The sequence below is a fragment of the Microtus oregoni genome, unplaced genomic scaffold, assembly GCF_018167655.1.
Source record: "Microtus oregoni isolate MIOR12 unplaced genomic scaffold, Mior012 000199F_ref0000230, whole genome shotgun sequence".
Classification (NCBI taxonomy): Eukaryota; Metazoa; Chordata; class Mammalia; order Rodentia; family Cricetidae; genus Microtus; species Microtus oregoni.
Window position 1 is genome coordinate 129,256 of NW_024544858.1, and position 21,238 is coordinate 150,493.

The window sequence follows — 21,238 nt, forward strand, 5'->3', positions numbered from 1 at the left end:
GTCTTGAACTTGTATGCTAACGACTTTTATTTACTTGAAAAAAAAATCCTCTATATTGGGTCAAGCCTAGAATACCAGCATTTGGCAGGCTGATAGAGGAGGATCATTCTGGAGCCAGCCTGGGCCAGAGTGAGATCCTGTCTCAAACAATAACAAAAGGCCTGGAGACTTAGCTCAGCAGATAAGAACACTGGCTTCTCTTCCAGAGGACCCAGGTTCAATTCCCAGCACACATATGGCTGCTCAAAACTGTCTGTAATTCCAGTTTCAGGGAATCCAACACCTTCAGCCAAACATTTGTGCAGGCAAAACACAAATCACATTAAATATAGGTAAATAAATTATTAAAAACACCGATAACAACAAAAATCTCTGGAAGTACCCAGAAAGAAATGACAATAGATTTGCGGGGCTTTCTGGGCAGTTTAAGGTGGTATGGGAGAGAAATTTGATCATATGATCCACAATTTTCAATGGTTTATTTGTTTGTTTGTTTTTGTCATTGTTAGAATTTTACTGATTTGGGCAGTTTGGTAATTTTAATTTATTTATTGGAGGGGTGTGTCCTGGAGGTCAAAGAACAACTTGCTGGAGTTTGTTCTTTCCTTTCATCATGAATGTTCTGAGGACCAAACTCAGGTTGTCAGGCTACAAGCGCCTTTACTTGCAGAGCCTTATTGCCAGCCCAGTCCCGTTTTTTTTTGTTTCAACTATTTTGTAAGGAATTGTTGTTTTACTTCACTGTATGTAATATGTTCACTGTATGTGAATAGAGCAGATGGTTTGACATCCTTAACCACCACGGAAACAAAAACTGTAACTACCTGGAGGTTTCATCTTATTCCATCCATAATGGCCCAGATGAAAGAAAGAAATGATAGCGCATGCCTCTGAGGATGTGGGGAAAGAGGAACACTTATTCATTGCTGGTGGGGGCGTAAACTGGTACAGCCACTACTGAATCAGTGAGGAGGCTTCTCAGGGCTGAAAATAGATATACCTCTGAATCCAGCTCTACAACTCTTGGACATACACACAAAGAGCCTCACCTGCATCAGCACACCAATGTTCACTGCTTTTCTCTCCAGAAAGTGGAAACAGCTTAGATGTCTATCAAGAGAGGAAGGGATAATGGAAATATAATCCATTTATACAATGGGATATTATTCAGCTGTGAAAACAAAATGTAATTATAAAATTTGCAGGTAAATAATGGATTGAAAAAAATCCTACTAAGTGAGGTGACCAAGACCAAAACAGACAAATAATGTGTTTTTTCCCACTTTATACATGGATGCTATCTTTAAATGTGTTTCATTTAGGATATAAACAGAAGTCGGGTATCTACGAAGGGGTTGGTAGGGTACAGGCTCTTAAAAAAACAGAAAATTGAATAAAGTGTTACAACAGGATAAGGGAAGATTCAATGGAGGAGGTAGGTGGGTGGGCAAAGTAAAGGAAGGTATATGGGAAGTGTGGTCGTTTGAATAAGAATGGCCCCCATAGGCTAATATAATTTTATATTTGACATCAGGAAGTGGCATTTTTGAAAGGATTAGGAGGTATAGTCTTATTGGAGTAGGTGCAGCTTTGTTAGAGGAAGTGTGTCCAGACCCAGTGACTCTCTATTCCTGCTCCCTGCTGGTGTAGATGTAGAACTTTCAGCTCCTCCAGCACCATGTCTGCCTGCATGCCACCATGCTTCCCACCATACTGATAATGGACTAAGCCTCTGAAAGTGTAAGCAAGCTGCAATTAAATGCTTTCATTTATAAGAGTTGTTATGGTTATGGTGTCTTTATACAGCAATAGAATATTGGCTAAAACAGGGAGGTTGAAAAGCTCTATTGATACCTGGAACTCTAGAAGTTTCCTGAAATATGCACATATATAAAACGTTTAAAGATGGTTACTATGTGATGGGGAAGACAGTACTCCAGTTAGATATCATATGCTATAAAATCAAATTGCCAGGACTAGGAATATGCTACATCTTATTGAGTTGTTCCTAAAGGAGTCACATAGTACACCACCCAAATATCATATGTTATTACTTATGCTGTTGTTAAACCTTTACAACCTGACAGTAAGGCCTAATTTCTAAAGATACTGTTCACTTAAGTCTCCATTTGCTTATGTCATCAAACGTGAATAAATTGAGAATTTGAACTAGAGACATCAGTACTACTGACTAGTGAGGGTTCTGTTAGGAGCTATCACAACTGCCGACTTCATATTCTCCTGGCCACACAGGACCTAGTTTTAACAGCCCTTTGCATGAGGGGTAAGAAATCAGCAGCCTGTGTTGAAGGCTGTCTACAGCCTTCTGTGTGCAAATGCTGAGCCCACCTGCCTGACCCCAAGCTGGCTACTCTAAAATCAGAAACTGGGTCTGTTTACTCATGTAGTGGTTAAAAACTAGCTCCATTTCAAACTGAGTGTCAAACTAAGTTGTGTGAAAAAAGAAAAACATTGGAGTCTCAGCCTAAGGATTATTAACCAACCATAGGATGTCTGGACTACAACCCTAAGTCATGACCCTCAGCATTTGAGTCTCGATAGCAATCTAAAGGGAAGACTGATCCCAGAGCCACCTGGATCATTTCTCAAAATTGTTCCATACTGTATAATTGTTATTTTAAAATATTAGCCAGATGCTCATTCTGCTTCTGTAATCTCACTTATCCTTGCTTGCTCTAAAAAACACGAACAGGATAATTCTCACATAGCAAAAATACCCCAGGAGTTGAGACAATTGAGGTTTGTGCCTTTAAAAACTCCATCAAGCCTTCCCCTTTTGTAGCAGCTCTCAGTCAAAGAAGACGCTTGTGGCAATGTTACTATAAATAAACTTGCATTGTTTTTCAATCTTTTAACTTAAAGGAAGTTTTGTCTGCTGGTCTCCCTCTGCAGCACGTGTCTGCTGGTCTCACTGAGGGTCACACATGGATGATGATGGGTCTCACTGAGGGTCACACATGGATGATGGGTCTCACTGAGGGTCACACATGGATGATGGGTCTCACTGAGGGTCACACATGGATGATGGACGCAAGGGCCAACTGTCCGAGGGGGACAGAGCAAGACTGCCATAAGTGATACTGGAGGACCAGTGGACTGCAGAGGAATAGAGAGACCCTACGTAGAGGGCATGATTCTGCTGTGGCAAGGGATAATGGGCCCTGGGGCCTTGATTGCTTGTTTTGCAGGTGTCTGAAGAGTAACAACTTGTTTACTTCTCAGGAAGGCCAGTCACTGTGGGTCTGGAGGGGAAAACCTTTTCAAAAAGAATACAATGAAACATTTAGTTAGAAGTCTCCCAAAGCCTGCTTAACAAACATCCTAGAAAACTGCTGAGAGGGTTTAAGAGTAAATGGATCCAAAGCATCATAATTAAATTTACCTTAATTTTACCAGTTGTAGTCAAAAGAAAAAATAAAACTTAGAGAAAATATAGTGGAGAGCTTTGTCTCTGTGGAGGAAATGAAAAGAGAGGAACCACAGAAGGTAGAATGGTCTGGTTTCCTTTTTCAGGTACTTGAGGCCCTCCTGTCTTCCCCATCCCCTGCCCCCACCCCCTAGACCCCTCCCACCACACCTGCTCAGATAAACTTGCTGGTCTCCTCCCACAGACTCTCTAGAGTGGATCTACCCACACTGGACCAGAAGTTAGTCGTTGGGGATGTAACACCCTCATATGAGCCTTGTGCATGAGGATGCCACTGCCATCTCCAGCCATGGGAGTCCTGGCTTGCTTGCTAGTGCTATGCATAGTGGTTGGGACCAGAGCTGTCTCCCGACCTCCTAGCACAGAGCAGAGACTTGTGAGGAAACTACCAGGTATGGACTGACTCAGTGTGCCTGGCTGCAGGGTGGGATACATGTGGGGTAATGATGGTGGCCGTCAGAAGCTTTGGGAATGGCAGATAGTCCCTGAGTGAGTAGGGGATGTCAGGTTGAGTAGCACCATGGGGAGCAGTGAGTTCGGTTCTTCTCCCAAATCTACAGATTGCTATGTGTCAGTGTATGAGTTATCTGGAGTCTCAGGATCACTACCCAAGTGTAAGGCACCCAATAGAATGGATGACTGTGACAGGGAGCCTCAGGCTTCTCAGCTTAAGCAGTCAGAGTGCCACTTGCTGGGTTTCCATGATTCCCATTGTTGACAAAAACTGCCTGTTGTTGGTTTCCATGGTCACCAGGACAGTTCTTGCTCATCTTAAGCCAAAATGAAGGCTAGAGTTTGGGGGTAGGCAGGAGGACTCCAGCCAAAGCTCAGCTTTTGTCACCCAGTGTCTCACATGATATGGTGAGAGCTTCAGGTCTTCCACTCCTCTCTTTGCCGGTAGGTGTCTTGCGGGGTGCTCTTTCAGAGGCATACCTCTGTAGACCACACTCAGAGGTGAGGGGCACTTGTCCCAGGATCGCAGCTCAGCTACACAGACTGGCTGGCCAGCAAAGGCTGATGGGACACTGAATTCCATCAAACAAAGCCAGAGTCTGAGGCTTTACCTCCCCGAGGTAAATATGTGTACTGGCTCTTCCTAACCTCTGTCCCCTGCCCACTGTGCCTGGGTATGGTGTGGCAATGCAGGCCAATGGCCTGATGGTGCCGCACAGTACACGGTGAGCTGTTTCCCCCGTGGAGCAGATGTCCCAACAGTCACTCCTTTAAACCTTGGCTTTTGTACCCTGGTGGCACAGCTCGGCCTCCCTCTCCTCCACCAAGTTGATGGCAGCTCAGCTCAGCCTCCCTCTCCTCCACCCAGTTGATGGCAGCTCAGCTCGGCCTCCTCTCCTCCACCCAGTTGACCGCAGCTCAGCTCAGCCTCCCAGGAAGGTGCAAGTGGGGGCAAGCACCTCAAGTACCTTTCTAACTCAGCAGCTGGGGTCTCCTGGAACTTTTCCCTGTTTTTTCCTGAGACAGCTGTGGAGCCTATCTTGAAGCTAGCTCTTTTAGATCAAGTTTGGCTTGAACTCACAAAAATTTGCCTGCCTCTTCCTCCCAAGTTCTGGGATTAAAGGCATGAGCTACCACTGCTTGGCCTGGAACTTTTTTTTTGGTGAATGGAAGTGGACTGGAAGGTTGAGTGTGCATGCCATTCAGCTGGTATGACAGCAGTTGTCAGGAAATCAGCACTCTCTTTGAGCCTCGGCTTTCATATTAGTGCTTCCCCAGGAGCCAAATGGCCAGTGACAGGGACCATATCAATTTTAGGAGAAGATATTATTCCCTGTGTCTGTCAGTGATCTCAGGTCCAGAGGAAAGCATGGACCCTCTCTGTGCTCCAGGCAATGAAGGTGGATTGGTGGAAATGCAGCAGCCCTGCCCCACCCAGGGAGTTTACAGGCCAATAAACTTCATCCTATTCCTTAACTAGATGGGCCTGGCAATGAAAATACAAAGACATGGCTGACTCTCTCTGGGAACATAAATCACCAAGCAGGAGCTGGCTGGACCTAAGGGTTCTGGAGCAGGGCTAGGCCCCGACCACACTGGCCACCCCTGGTAGGCAGGGCAATCTGGGTTCTGGGTTCTCAGTAGGGGTAGAGAGCAGCCTGCAGTGGTTTTCCAGTTTCCTAATTAATTTTCTATTAATACAGTTTCTCATGTTATGGTAACCTCTGACCATCAAATTATTACCTGCATAACTCACAACACAAGCTCCTATAGGCCCTGTGACACTGGAATGGGATCACAGGGTTGGATTTGCTGTTGCTTGAGGCCCCCAAATTCCAGATATCTGGGCTGTGCTGGCTCCTAGTGGACAGGATGGGTGGATAGATCAAATGTCAGGTCAGCTGATTCAGGGCTATTTCCCTTCCCCACCTCATACATCCAGACATTTGCCTCTCCATCCTGTGGAATGCTGTGTCTTTCCCCAGTCACTCTCCTGATGAGAGTACTTGTGTGAATAGCTTGACCTTTTGTCTTGCCCAGACTAAATCACAACTGTTGCTTTTGGGTAATGGTTGCCCTGAGGCCACTGACTAGACAGTTCTTGGTCTTCTTTGGTGCCTCAGGAAGCTTCCAGCGTTGGATTGCCTCCATAGGACATGGCAGTAGGAGAACTGGAGGTCAGGATAGAAGATCCTTTACTGTGAGGCCCACTCAGGGACAAACAAAATCTGCCTGGCTCCATGGGACACAAGCTTCATGGATACTTTTGAGGACAGTCTCTCCGGCTGTTGGAATCTTGGTGGGATGACTCTGGGATGGGCAGAACTGGTACTGGTTTAGTTTGAATGGACATTTGGGCATTGAATGTAGGCTATGCATCTGCAGAATGGCAAGTGACATGTTAACCAGTCCATCTGAATCTAAGGAAGGAGGTCTGACCAGCAGGATTACCTGCCCCTGTCCTGGACCCCGAGCCCATCTGTGCCTGTGATGGTCATTGTTAGGTCCTAGCAGGGAAATCTGGGTGTGATAACCAGCTGGTGGTGTGTCCCTAGGTGTGAGGCCTTTGGGTCTCCTCATGAGCTGGGCACCATCTGGGTAGGGGAGAGATGCATGGCTACCTGTGTCTAACCACCCAAGAACTCCAGTTTCTTAACTCTCAGGATGGGTGATTGTTCCACTGGACTTTGATTCTAGCTCCAATTGGCTCACATGGCCCCCCTGACTTCCTCTAGCCAAACCATGGTCCTCATTTGTGAAACGGGAACCCCAGGTGTAGGAGTTCAAAGCTTCAGACATTCCAGGCAGGTGCTGTGCCATAGAGCTGCCCCCACCCTTCTTGACATTTTCAGATCTTTCAGCTACTAGGAGTGCTGCTGTGTGTCAGGGCACACAGATGTGAGTCCATTCCACCTTGATTAGAGGTCAGAGAGTTGGGGCTTGTTTTGCTTTTTCAAAGTTGTTGACAAAAGTGACTACAAAACAAGTGGTCCTGCTCGAGAGTGGTTAATTGGTATTTTAAGTACAGAGGTGTATCAGCTTCATCTTGACCAAAGATCAGAGGTGCTCTGTTTATTTGTTTTGTCATGTTGATGAAGTCTGTTGCCTCCTCCTTTACCTCTTTGGAGTGGGGTATGAAAAGATATATGGAAAATAAAGGGGTGGCTCAGTATTCACTAAATTTCCCTCCTGATGCAGTTCTGTGTTTTATCTTTTATTTCTCTCTCATCTCTGTTTCTCTTTGCTTAATAATTCTAATCATCACGCTCCTACCCTCGAATGTGTGAATCCAATCTAGGCTGGTCCTAAGCAGCTGTGTCTCTTCCATATCATCCCTGGAAGACAGCTTCCTCTTCCAGGACAGAGACAGAAACCTTAACACACACCACAAACAGAGTTGAGGTACTGACACCCCTGGGCTCTTACTAAAATAGTCTGCCCACTCCTGGTTTGAACATTGTCTGGCAGAACCCCAAGCCCCAGGAGCATGCCCCTCACTTGCCTGCCATAGCTTTGCTAGTTTGCAACGCAAAGTATGGGCCTTCAGCATGCTACTTTGAAGAATTTGTTTCACAGCTTCCCATTTCATCCACAGAGGCCCCAGGCCCTGAGCCTAACCAGCAAGAGCAAGTGGTCTTTGGCTGCGGGGACACCATGGAGCTGTTGTGCTCTGTGCCTAGAGGTGCCGGCACAGGCTGCACTGTCTGGTCTAAGGATGACACCCAGCTGATAGCTTCCCACCGCATCCTGGTGGGGCCCCAGAGGTTACAAGTGCTGAACATCTCCCATGACGATGCCGGGGTCTACAAGTGCCAGCAGCAGCTCACTCAGGATGTCCTGTGCCACTTCACTGTGCATGTGACAGGTAAGTTCTTGGTGGCTGGGGCTGACAACTGTGTTGAGCAGCTGCATAGCTAGGGAGGTCAGGGCAGCCCTAGGCAGCATGGTTCCAGTATCCCTGGCTCAAGAGTGTTGCTGGCTTAGTTCCCCCACATCACAGGGGGTGCCCCCAAATCTGTGCTATATGAATGGCCTTGCAAAGGCAAGGAGCAGTGGTCCCTAAAGATGGAGAGCAGTGTACTCTCAAAATAGGGAGCAGCAGGTCTCTGGATGTAGGAGTGTCACAGGACCACTGCTTGCTTATAACTATTGCAGATGCTCCATCCTCAGGAGAGGAAGAAGATGGTGAGAACGTGGCTGAAGACACAGGTAAGATCAGAGCCTAGGCATACTGAGCTGGTCAGGATCAGGCTGCTTCCTTCCCGTAGTCTTGTTGTTAAGGGGCACTGCTACAGGTAGACAGTGCCCAGGGGCAGTGAGGAGGCAGGGCTACTCGGCAGGGATTTTGGTAAGTTCTGGTGGGAAGGAATATGAGTAAACCAGGCAAGGAGCTCAGGTTGCCACTGACGAGGACATAGATCCAGGGATTCATGTTGTCTGGGTTTCTTTCCTGCCTGGTTCCCACAATCATTAAGTCCCAAAGAAATCAAACAGAGGTCTACATTAGTTATAAATTGATTGGCCCATTAGCTCAGGCTTCTTATTAACTCATAACTTATATTAGTCCATTATTCTTATCTGTCTTAGCCACATGGCTCAGTACCATTTACAGAGAGGCATTCACATCTTGCTTCTTCTGTGGCAGGGCCAGGATGGCAGAAAGAGCTTTCCTCTTCCCAGAATTCTGTTTTCATTGACCCACCTCTACTTCCTGTCCAGTTGTCCTGCCTATACTTCCTTCCTGGCTACTGGCCAATCAGCATTTTATTAAAATACAGGTGACAGGGTAGAAACCATTGTCTGACAGCAGATTCACAGGACTAGTGGCTGTTGCTGCAGACCAGCAGGAGGGGAGCAGTGCCATGCTGAGGCATACATTGTAAAGGGGGCATCATAGATTTGGTGTGAGTATATGAGGGCACATGGCAGTGCCCATGGTATGGCCTAGAACCATTGCGGGAGAGAGAGGGGGGGGGTACCATCTGTAGTACAACGTGTACTATTATACTGCACCTGTATTGTGGAGCCTGCACTAAAGGACCATCCATGAGCCAGGCAAGAACCTGAAGATTTAAACACACAAAGACACACAGAGACATGGGTCATCCTTGAAACAAGAATGCCCCTTTAGTGTGTACCAGAACCACTTATATATGGATCCTTAACTGATAGCCATGCCCCAGGCAAACCCACCAGAAACCACTCTCCTGCCATCAGGAACTCCTGAGGGTCTCATGCTCAGAGCAGCTACAAACACAGTAAAAACAAGTTGTTTTGCTCAGACAGAGCAGCTGCAAGCATAACAAGTTGTTTACATGAAATTCAGGGTCTGGGCAGAGAGAGAGAGAGAGAGAGAGAGAGAGGAGAGAGAGAGAGAACATCATGGGTCTAGACATCGTATGTGGAGTGGTTATGATTCTGAGACTAGGCTGGTGTTAACTGAGTCCTCAGACCACCTAGAACCTTCTGGGGTAGAGTGGACAAGGATCTGAGAGGAATCAGAGAGACAAACTTAATGGGAAAACAGGGTAATGAGTCTTATGAGTGTGTGCGGGTGAAGAGAGCAGGTATAGGGACTTGTTTGAGGTTTCACAACCCTCATAAAAATGGACTTAGATTCTAGGACTGAAGCCAAAAAAAGGTAGTAGTCCTGAGAAGTGGGTCAGTTTCTCATTCTCCCTTTCAACTTTGGCTATCAGGTTGTTCAGAGCAGAATTTCTAACCCAGTTAGTCTCTAGCTTCTGCCCCAACAATTACCAATGTGTTTGTAATTTCCTGTTTTCTTCTGTCATCCTGGACTTCCCAGGTTGTATTTAGTGTTTTTTTTCCACCATAAACACTTAGGTAAGGTGCCTGAAGGGTCACTTTCTTGACCTTACCTGGCATTGGGCACCTTTAAGTTTCTGTAGTCTCCCATTGTGGCACTCTTCTCTCAAGCCTACTGGCCAAATTTGGAGCCTGGATGGGCAATTCAGAGCTAGGAGGGACACCTCTCCAGTGTCTGCACACTTTTCTCATATTTCACATGTCAGTTCCTCCTCCCAGAGATGCATAGGGCCCTCTGATTGAGTCACTGTGGAAGACCCTGCCCGGGCCTTTGTTCTCTGTTTTGGAAATTTGTTGTCCCTTAGCTTCCTCATGAGTCCAAACATATGGCATCCTGTTGCTGGTTGTTTTTGTTCTACTCTTTGGGAGCCCACCGCCCAGCTCCCAAATAAACACATGGACACATATTACTTACGATTGTATGACGTTGACTTGGCTTATTTCTAGCCAACTTTTCTTAACTTACATTATCCTATCTACACTTTGCTTCTGGGGTTTTATCTTTCTCTATTCTATATACCTTTCTTTACTTCTTACTTTGTGGCTGACTGTGTAGCTGGGTGACTGGGTCTTTGCATCCTCCTCTTTCTTTTCTTGTTCCTTCTTAAACTTTCTCCTTCTCTTTCTCCTCTCTGCCTGTGAGCCTGCCTATTTCCCTCTCTTGCCCTGCTATTGGTCATTTAGCTCTTTATTAGACCAGACAGAGTAACACAGCTTCACCAAGTTAAGCAAATACAACATTAAAGAGTGAAATACATCTTTGCATCATGAAACAATTGTTCCACAACATATAAAGATGTAACACATCTTAAATTGATAGTCCACCACAGCATCCTCCACCCAACCAAGAGGAAGGAGGGAACTCAGTGGAGGAGAAGCATGACCTGAAGGGTACCTGCCTTCACTGGGCACTATACAGGCTGACTCAGGTTTGGTGTACTGGTGGAATGACCTGGCCTAGTTGCCTCCCAGGATCTACATCCTACTGGGTTCTACTTCCTGGGTCCCTACACCTGTGAGCCTGCCTCAGATGGAGAGAAGAGAATAGCCCAAGACTGAGAGTGGGACAGCTGTGGATGCAGTGTTCAGACAAAGCAAAGGAGTCTCAATACAGATGAGGGATGAGGCTTGAGGGTGTGCTGGTAGGGGAGCTTTGAAAGGGTGTACTGATCGTGATGTTATGAGCATTTCTGCCATCAGGGGCCCCTTACTGGACTCGGCCAGACCGTATGGATATGAAACTGCTGGCTGTGCCAGCCACCAGCACGGTACGCTTCCACTGTGCAGCTGCTGGCAACCCCACCCCCTCCATCTCCTGGCTGAAGAATGGCAAGGAATTCCGAGGGGAGCATCGCATGGGGGGCATCAAGGTAAGTCTGGGAAAGGGGCACAGATAGGTAGGGCCTGGATACAGAGGGTATAGCCCATATCATTTGTCATAGACCAGCCTCGACAAAAATACCTCTTGCCAGGGTAGGGGCATGAGATTTTAGAAATAGAAGTAAAGTGAAAAGTAATAAAACTGAAACCATAGAAAAGTACCAGGAGGGCATTCCAGTGAATACTGAAATTTTCCCTGTTTAGTTTTCCTTATATGTTTATATCCAAATACAAAAGGAGAAAAAGGCAACAAAAGTCTTCCTTAACTTGATACAAACTACAGGTACAACAGTTAATTACTTTAACACTTTGAGGTATCAAGTTATTAGCTTTTTGTTGTTTAAGTAGAGAAGCCACTCTAGGCCAAGTATCCTGAAAGCAGTCACTTCCTACGTAACCTTATATTACAAAAGAAAGAGCAGAAGTATGTTTGCATAGCCTAACTATCTGTCAGGATGAAAACAGGCTCACATTTTTGGGCATCCACAGTCACTCACCTACTAACTTTACCTGCAGCTTAGGCACCGGCACTGGAGCCTGGTCATGGAAAGTGTGGTGCCTTCTGATAGTGGCTACTATACCTGCGTGGTTCAGAACAAGTTTGGGAGCATCCAGCAGACTTACACACTGGATGTACTGGGTAAGAGCCAGGCTGGGTGACTAAAGCAGGTCAGCCTCAGGCCATTGGACCCACTGCACCGACTGTCTGTGTCTTCCAGAGCGCTTCCCACATCGGCCCATTTTGCAGGCTGGGCTGCCAGAAAACCAGACAGCCACCCTAGGAAGTGATGTAGAGTTCCACTGCAAGGTGTACAGTGATGCCCAACCACACATCCAGTGGCTGAAGCATGTTGAGGTGAATGGCAGCAAGACAGGTCCGGATGGCAAGCCCTATGTCATCGTACTCAAGGTGGGCTCTGTTGTTGGCAGCTGGTTGGGTGGATGGGTTAGCTGGAAGTGCCTTGCCCTGGTCCTTAAGTCCCTCTTCGGCTGAGGAATACCTTGGGACTGGGACCCACGTGTTGGGGTTTCTGGGAAGGGGCACCTGAGTCTCAGAACTGATCACCTGTTCTCAGCTCCAGGCAGGCTCTGTGTTACTTGTGCCCTCCCATAGGACTTGTTTCCCTGTTTGCTCTGAGGCTTGGGCCTACAGAAGGCTTCTCTGGGCGATAGCTGTGGTGGCTCAGGGGGATGTCTGCTGTACTAGTACCCTCTGACGTCAGAGTACTGGCTGTCCACTCTCCAGCTGCCTTCACTGTAGCTCTAGCCCCACCCTGCCTTGACGGACTCTTCTTGCCTCCCTCTGCCTGTAGCTTTGCTTCATAGCCTCAGGTGGGGGCCACGAGAGAGAGAGAGAGAGAGAGTTTGGGCTTTGCAACACAGGAAAGAGAGACTTGGAGGTCTGATGGAGAGAAGAACAGGTCTTGGCAGGAGTTGGTATCCTGGCTGTTGAGAGAGACCACTAGGGCCATGTCCAGTGTAGCTCCCACTGTGGGTGTGTGGTTTCGTGAGCACAGGCTGATGTGATATGACCCTTGGGATGAAGATTTGAAGAGTATGGGTTCCCTTTCTCTCTCTCTCTCTCTCTCTCTCTCTCTCTCTCTCTCTCTCTCTGTGTGTGTGTGTGTGTGTGTGTGTGTGTATGTTTTCTCTCTTTGTGTTTTTCTGTGTGTGTGTGCTCTCTTTCTCTCTCTGTGTGTGTTTCTCTCTCTTTGTCTGTGTGTTTCTCTCTCCTGTGTGTTTCTCTCTGTGTGTGTGTGTATGTGTGTGTGTGTGTGTGTGTGTGTGTGTGTGTAGGGAGAGTGGACATGAAGGAGGCCAGTCTTTGAAACCACTCCCACCACTGCCATTATGTGCCTTGCTTCAGGCAGCTTTCCAGTGCTTCCTCCCCCAACCCATTCTTTGGCATCTCCCTTGCCCTGTCTTGTCCTCATTGTCTTCTAGAGATATCCTGGATCAGTGACAATCTGAAGGCAGATGCACACCTTTATCTTTCAGTGTGTCAGAATGGGATGGGGCAAGTACATTTGTTGAGCCATCAATTTCATGAGCATGGCTGAGAAGGCATTTTGGTGGTATGTTCACAGTCCTCAAGTAGGTGATAACTGACCCACCTCTGACTCATCTTCTGTTTCTGATGCCTTGATAATACTGGTAGCTCCCAGCCAGCACTGACTTCCTACCTCCTTCAAAGCCCCTCAGGTCTGTGCTGTTCTCTTGCTTAGAAGTTTTCAGAACCCTGTGCTGCTTCAGAACATCGACTTCCCACCATTCTCTGGCTGACACTGATTTCCTCTGGTTTTCTCTCCATACATCTGTCTGCCCATCTTTTTTTCTGTACTATCTCTGCATGTTGCTTCTTTGTGGCACCATGCTGCCCAAGTGCCTGATGCTTACCTTGGGACAGGGAACTATCCACCAATAGAGGGACTGGTTTCAGGCTCCGTGCCTTGGTTCAGGATGTAGAGGGTATCCATTGCAGTGGTAGAGCTGTAGCTGTCAAGGTGGTAGCAGAGGTGGCATTTTCCTTGAAGCCTGTCTGATCATCTCCGTGTGGCCTGTGCTGTGGTACCCAAAGGGATGTGCTGGTGCTTGCCTGTTGATTTCTGTTCTCTCTTTGTAGACATCAGGCATTAACACAAGCAACAAGGAGCTAGAAGTTCTGTCTTTGCGCAATATCACCTTTGAGGACTCAGGGGAGTACACCTGTCTGGCAGGCAATTATTTTGGATTTTCCCATCACTCTGCATGGCTGGAGGTATTGCCAGGTATTTGTTGTTGCTGCTGCTGCTGGTGGTGCTGGTGCTGGTGCTGTTGCTCCATCTGTCCTCTTATGGTGCTAGCTCAGAACATAACAAAGCCGCTAGGGACAGGGACAGCAGGGGTGCACTTATGACTTACTGCAGTCCATCCTGTGGTAATCACCCTGGCCTTGTGCTTGGTATGGGAGTGTCACCCTGCCTTGTCTTGATCTTGCAAAGGCCTCCCCCACAATCCTCTAGTTGGATTTCCACAGTCTAGCCTTGAGGCTCTGGGATCTCCTGGGAGCCTTGGTGGTGGTGTGGATGCTTCTGGCTCTGCCAGGCTTCTCTCCTGAGTCTGGTCCCTGCTGACTCATAGATGTTTTGGACTACCAATATGAGTTGGGGATGTAGGTCACCAAACTCTGAGTATCCCAGTAGCTTTGCTCCCCAACAGGTACCTAGAGCTCAGGGCAATGGGAAGTCCCACAAGGCTGGATGAGGCCCCAACATTTATGTCTTTGCAGCTGAGAGAGAGCTGGCAGAGAGCAGTGCGGCTGGCAGGTCATCTGCAGGCACCATCAGCTTCTGGGTGGGCTTCTCCATCTTAATCTTGACTGCAACTGTGACACTCTGCTACCTGCGTAGAGTCTCGAGAGAGAACCTGAGGTCTCCCAATGTTGACAATAGCTTCTGCTTCACACCTGAGCAACAGGTAACTGAAAGTAGATACCAAGTTTTGATCTCTCTGTTGTACCTTGAACCTCCTAAAGTCCCAGCAGTACCTGAGGCCTGCTTGGTACTCATTTCTCTGCAGTCAGATGAGCTGACCCTTCCCTATTCCTATTCTCCACATGGATCCCACATTACTCAAAACAACTTTGAGTCTTCAGTAACCACTGTTTGAGCATCCCTCTTCTTGGCCCTACATACTGCCTCACATGGACTTGACCTTGCTACTCCTGGAAGTTACACCACCTCAACCTTTCCCAATGCCCAGCATCCATTGTCTGGCACCAACCTATCCCCAATGATCCAAGCAGGTGACCTCCACGAACTCTGATATACCCTTGGTCCACATCGTCCACCCAGTTTCAAGAGAACATACTGTAACGGCCAGTATTTCTGAGCTTGAGCTGCCAGCCGACCCAAAGTGGGAAATATCTAGAACTCGGTCAGTGCTGGTGGGGTTTTATGTATACTTGGAGGAGGTTCTGTGGCTGGGGGCTAGATGGCTACCAGGCAGAGGTCTGTTGGAGGTGGGGTCCAGGGTGAGACTCGGGTTACTCTGTCTTCATGAGCAAGAGCCCAATTGCCAGCTATGGATGCAGTGGCAGAGGGCCATGAGGGCTGGGGGTCCTGGGCACATACTCACTGCCTCTGCTTCTTCGGACAGGCTGACACTTGGTAATTCTCTAGGAGAAGGCTGCTTTGGCCAGGTTTTTATGGCAGAGGCTGTTGGCTTTAACATGGACAACACTGTCAAGCCTGTCACTGTGGCTGTGAAAATGCTGAAAGGTGAGGAGGGAGAGAAGTAGCACAGGGCAGTGGGGGCTGCAGGGCCACCGCCTGACAGTCCCACTTTCAACACAGATGATGCCAATGACCAGGACTTGTTGGACCTGGTGTCTGAGATGGAGATGATGAAAGCTATTGGCAAGCACAAAAACATTATCAACCTGCTGGGGGCCTGCACACAGGGTGGTAAGTACAGCAGGTGGGTGGACAGTTAGATTGGGACCCCTGAGTCACACAACATCTCCGAGGTATCTGTGCTTCCAGGGCCATTGTATGTGCTGATGGAGTATGCCGCCAAGGGTAACCTCCGGGAGCTCCTGCGGGCACAAAGGCCCCTAAGCATGGAATACTATGGTGCCTCCAGGCTGCCAGAAAAACAGCTTAGCCGCAAAGATCTAGTGTCCTATGCCTATCAGGTGGCCCGAGGTATGGAGTACCTGGCTTCTCAGAAGGTGAGCAGAGCTGGGGCACAGGCGAGGTAGGGTCTTTCTGAGTGGAAGAGTGGATGTCAAGCTTGCTTAGGCTAGGGAGGTGTCAGTTTAGCACAGGTTCCTTTCCTGCCTCCTCAGTGTATTCACAGAGACTTGGCTGCCAGAAACGTGTTGGTGACTGAGGACAATGTGATGAAGATTGCAGATTTTGGCCTGGCCCGTGATGTGCACAATCTGGAATGCTACAAGAAGACCACAGATGTGAGCCCCATTTCAGGGTGGTTGGGGTGCTCTGCTCCACCAGGGGACACCTGACAGCCAACAACTCTCCCTCTGCCTAGGGCCGGCTACCTGTGAAGTGGATGGCACCAGAGTCCCTGTTTGACGGAGTCTACACCCACCAGAGTGATGTGTATGTGTCCTAACATAGGATGGGGATAGCAAGACCCAAGTCACACCTATCACAGCCTTTAGGCTGTATTCTGTCTCATTTGAGACAACAACATAGCCCTGCCATGCCTCTCATCCACACACCCCTCCTTGCCCATTGGTAACCTGTCCTGTTGTAAAACTGTTAACAGGCCTCTGCCCTCACTTCCATACAGGTGGTCCTTTGGAGTCCTGCTCTGGGAGATCTTTACACTGGGGGGCACACCATATCCTGGCATCCCAGTGGAAGAGCTTTTCAAACTATTGAAAGATGGCTACCGCATGCACAAGCCTGCCAACTGCACACATGACCTGTGAGCAAAGCATTCCTTACGCACTCCTCTAACTAGTCCCTGGGAGTGGCTGGTTTCCTACCAGGGCTCCTGATAGGAGGCTGGTAGCCTTGGGTGAGGCAGGGATGGACAACAGGCCAAGAAACCACAGTCATATTTGCCACAGGTATGGGATCATGCGGGAATGTTGGCATGCAGTGCCTTCACAGAGGCCCACCTTCAAGCTTCTGGTAGAGAGTTTAGATGGCATCCTCACTGTGACATCAACCCACGTAAGTACCACTCAGTCCTGCCCTCTCTGCCTTCTTTGATTCCTGGGCGGGCTGCTCCTCCAAATTCCAGTAATGGGGTTGGCCTTCAAGGGCCAGCCTGAACATAGATGGCCATGGGATCAAGGGGATGCATACTAACATAGTCCTATGACCTTTTCTACCAACAGGTATACCTGGACCTATCAGTGCCTTTTGAGCAGAGCTTGCCAGGTGATGAGGATACCAGGAGCCCCAGTTCCTTAGAGATAACTGTTCACCCACAACCTGCTACCCCCAACCCAACCCAGGAATTGGAGGCCTCAGACATGAGGGGCCAAGAATCCCATAGACCAAGCCCCAGTTAATGTTTATGTATATAAAATGTATGGAGTCTTTACAAGTTGTATTTGCTGTAGGGTTAACAGTTCTTATGTGACACTTCCTCGTTTTATAGCATTGACTATTATGTTTCAAACCTAGTAAGAAAAAGCAGTGAACTTACTCTTGTTATTTTTTTGTACTATTACTGAGCCCTTGACTTTGGTGGCTGTCTCTTGCCTATAAGCTAGCAGTGCCAGGACAGTGTCTCAGGGTAACTTTTCTTGGATCCCAGCATGTGGTTTGTCAGCCCACATTGGCAGAAGTAGTTTTGTTAATGCAAACAACTTACTTTCCAAAAAATAAAGAGATAACCAGTTCTGATTCACACCTGTGCCACTTACCTTCCATTCTGGCATCTGTACAGCCACATCCTCACTCTCTGTGGGGACTGGTTATGAGATTTGTCTCTGTTGGGGTAGAGATAATAACTGGTGAGGAATCTTAGCTGGTCCCTAGTACAAAGTGCTGGACTCAGGCCCTAGGAGGACTAATTATCTTACCTTTTCCTTCCCAGTGTGAGGGCAGCTGGGCTTGGACATGCTTGTCTGTGACCCAAACTACCTCTCAGAACATCAGGGTTACCAGTTTAGAGGTTCCAAAGAGAGGATTTAAGAGAGTTAGTGTCCATAGGAGGGTACCATGGGGGTGTGAAGGACGTACTCTGGGACTGCCTTGCCAAAGGAGGGATCCTGTGAGGACACAGGATACTCAGATATATGTAGTAACTTCTGTGGGAAGGAAAGTATGCAAAATCCCTGGTTTAAACAGTATACACTGATAGGGAATGCCTTTAATCCCAACACTTGGTCTATGAGACCAGTCTGGTCTACACAACAAGTTCTAGGACAGCCAGATCTATGTAGGGAAGAAGCTGTAGGTCTGGATGTTTGTTGGTTCCCCCACAGCAACCAAACAAGGGGCACCAGACAGCTTCATACCAAGGACTCAGAGCCATGAAGATACCTGGTGACAGTGAACAGGCAGGAGGAAGTAGTTAAAGAGCCTGAGCCTCCTACTCAAATCTCCCAAGTCCTATTGATGTTAGGTTCCTTCTACTGTGTCTAGTTTCCTCTGGTGGAGAGGAGTTTCTCTACCCAGATGCCTTGCCTTTTGGACATGGGTTGTGATAACCATAGTCGATTTTCTTGTTTGCTCTGAGTAGTACTGAGAATAGGCTGGTTCCCAGTCTGACACTCCTGTTTACTAACATTGGCCTGTGGCTGGCCATCATCCTGGGCTGGCTATGGAGGCTCAACTGGTTGTGTCTATCTTACCCTCAGTGATTAAAGTACCTACTGTAGCAATTTGCCAAAAAGGCAATCTATAATCTGTGGGGATGTGGCATTTTCCTGCTACCTAGGACTGCCTTGTCTTCCACATATAACTTTGTACAAGGATCCCCAGTTGTTGTGATCTAGCTGCCCTCACTCCCCCTCCCCCTGACCCACAGGGGAACTTCCTTGTGGTCTGTAATTGACAAGGATGTTTGTGTTCTTTCTGGCCGGTGGGTCTCCACAGAAGGAGTAGAGGTATAAAAAGTTGCTGGGCAAAATAAAGGTTGCTGTTCTTGCACCTGAAAAGAAGCCTCTGTGTCTCAATCCCGGCACCCCCCCCCCCCCTGCCAGTCTTGGCTATCCAGGCTGCACTGAGATCTAGAAAGTGGGGATTCATGATCGGGGGTCCTCAGTCCGAGGAGCGTATTGGGGAAGGTAAAGTGTTTTTATTTTTCATCCCAAGAGATAACTCTGAGGAACATCCCCCAAGAGATAAGCAAGTATAAAGAGGCAGGAGGGTGAATTGAAAGGCCTCAAAAAATAACTGAAACTCTTAAAGCAACAAGGCACGGAAGTAACAAGGAAGACAGCCAAAGATTTTGTACAGGAGGGGGTTTAAATGTTCCAGACTGGGAACAAACCAAGTCAGATTAAAAGGAGTATGTGTGTCTTCATCCCCAGAGATGCTCTGAGGGATGCCCTCTGATTGGCCAGTAGGAAAGAAATAAAGAGGAGGCAGGAGGGTGAATTGAGGGCCTCAAAAGATAGAATGTGTAGAGATATATGTTATTGTGTGGATTGTGTTGTCTTTTGTGTTCTGGACTGGAGAAAGACATTTGTTTCTGGGAACTGCTAAGAAAGGTATTTTGACTTTAAAATACAGGCCTAAGGATTTGATGCTTTGGAAAAGAGGTTCTGCTTTTGTCTCCACAGAGGATGAGAACCTGTGGATTCATTGCACATTTATGTGGTTTAAATCACTGAGAACCCCTGAAATGTTGATGTAAAATACTCCCAAGAACGCAGCGCCCCCGCTCAGCAGGAAGTAGCCAGACAGATTGACGACGCCCAAATTCCCTAAAAAATTGATAAAGTGGGGCCCCTTCAAATGGTTCCAGAGCAGGAGCAGTGAGCCTGCTTCCCCGAGTTCTGCTCCACTCCATGCAGCAGTTTGGATCCAGAGTGAGTGCGGCTGGGGCCAGAAGGCAGCTGGAGAAGAGCTTTGCCACCACAGCTACTGCCGGACTTGCTCTCTCACAGACTGTGCAGATGGCTGAGACTGTCAACCAGCTTGCTGAAAGAGTCAGCAATGCTTTGGACATTCAAAATTCAATTGGGCATATTGACCTTGAACCAACAAGTAGCTCTGGTTCAGGAGCAAGTGGACTATCTTTGGACTTTTCAACAGTTGTGAGTTAGTTACTCATGGCACTGTATTGCATGCTTCTGCTACTGTTATGGAATTCAACCGTCATATGAGAAAGGTTTGGAATACTGCTTTTGTTAATTTTACCACCCAGTTAGTGCATGCTAGATGGTTGCAGTGCTGGTCTGGCTCCTTGGCACTGTCAGTCCTGGGGATACTTGGTTTAGGGCTTTGTGTCTGGGTAGCCACAGATGGGCAATACTTTGGGAGCAGAATGCTACCTAAAACAGGGAATATTAGAGGGCTATTCCCCATGACACACAGGTATTATAAAATAAAATGGGGGGGGGTTGTTATGATCCAGCTGCCCTCACTCCCCCTGACCCACAGGTGAACTTCCTTGTGGTCTGTAATTGACAAGGATGTTTGTGTTCTTTCTGGCCAGTGAGTCTCCACAGAAGGAATAGAGGTATAAAAGGTTGCTGGGCAAAATACAGGTTGCTGTGCTTCCACCTGAAAAGAAGCCTCTGTGTCTCAATCCCTGCACCCCTCGCCAGTCTAGGCTCTACAGGCTGTGCTGGCTGCAGCACCAGTGCCTGGGGTTCTGAGCATTTGGTCTATCACCACTGTCACCCAAACCCTGCTCTGAGCCTGGGGAGAGAGTACATTGGGGCAGGGCATTGTCAGCATAGTGTGTGGAGTGGGGTTCATAATGGGAGAAGGACTATGCATACATGTGCACCTACTGTCAGGGTCACAGGTATAATTTATGACATCTCTTTTTATTAATTGTTACATGCATGTGTATATATTGCTATATATACACAGTTATATATTGCTAACTGTAAACCAGTCATTCCGTATAGCTAGCAAGTATGGTTTCAGGACTGGCTATTTGATAATGGATATCCAACTTGTATGCTCTTCCTTGGGCTCAGAAAGTTCTATAAAAAGATGAAGGAGGTTCCTAAGTCTCAGGCATTAAACCATGGCTGGGAAAACTGAAACTGACAAGATTAAGGCCCTTCCCCTCCCAAGGTTATATAGGTGCTGAGCAGGATAGCTAAAGCGGTGAGTCATGCAGAGATACTCAGGCTTCTGATTTTCATGAATCACCCATTTTAATATGAGCCTTGGTGATGCTGTTGCATTTAAGTCATTCATCTTATTGTAAGTAATCCCTTATCTGTACACCTGTTAATTAACTTCAATTAATTTGAGGGACTAGGTTTTGCACTGTCTTCCCTGGGAGGCAGTCAGGTAATGAAAAGGGTAACTGGTAAATGATACCAATGGTCAATTTCTAGATTCCTTTTGATTTTCTATCCAGATACATTGCAGGAGGGCCGTGTCACCATCAGCACAGATAGAAAAGCATAGTGGGCTTTTTCCTCCACCAGCAGGCTTCCTCTCCATGTTGTTTGGTTCAGTCCACATAGATACGTTC

At 47.6% G+C, this 21,238-nt stretch overlaps 1 protein-coding gene across 1 annotated transcript; it reads left to right on the forward strand.

The window, feature by feature from the left end:
• The first annotated feature begins 7,507 nt into the window (after positions 1-7,507).
• Positions 7,508-17,100, forward strand: LOC121445490 (fibroblast growth factor receptor 3-like). Its single transcript, XM_041647629.1, is given in 17 exon segments — positions 7,508-7,766; positions 8,057-8,110; positions 10,913-11,097; positions 11,624-11,747; positions 11,827-12,017; positions 13,731-13,875; positions 14,376-14,563; positions 14,889-15,022; positions 15,245-15,366; positions 15,442-15,552; positions 15,631-15,818; positions 15,936-16,058; positions 16,139-16,209; positions 16,403-16,540; positions 16,686-16,791; positions 16,959-17,038; positions 17,040-17,100. Coding segments are annotated over 17 exon segments (2,232 nt in total). The 5' UTR covers positions 7,508-7,555.
• Positions 17,101-21,238: the final 4,138 nt, after the last annotated feature.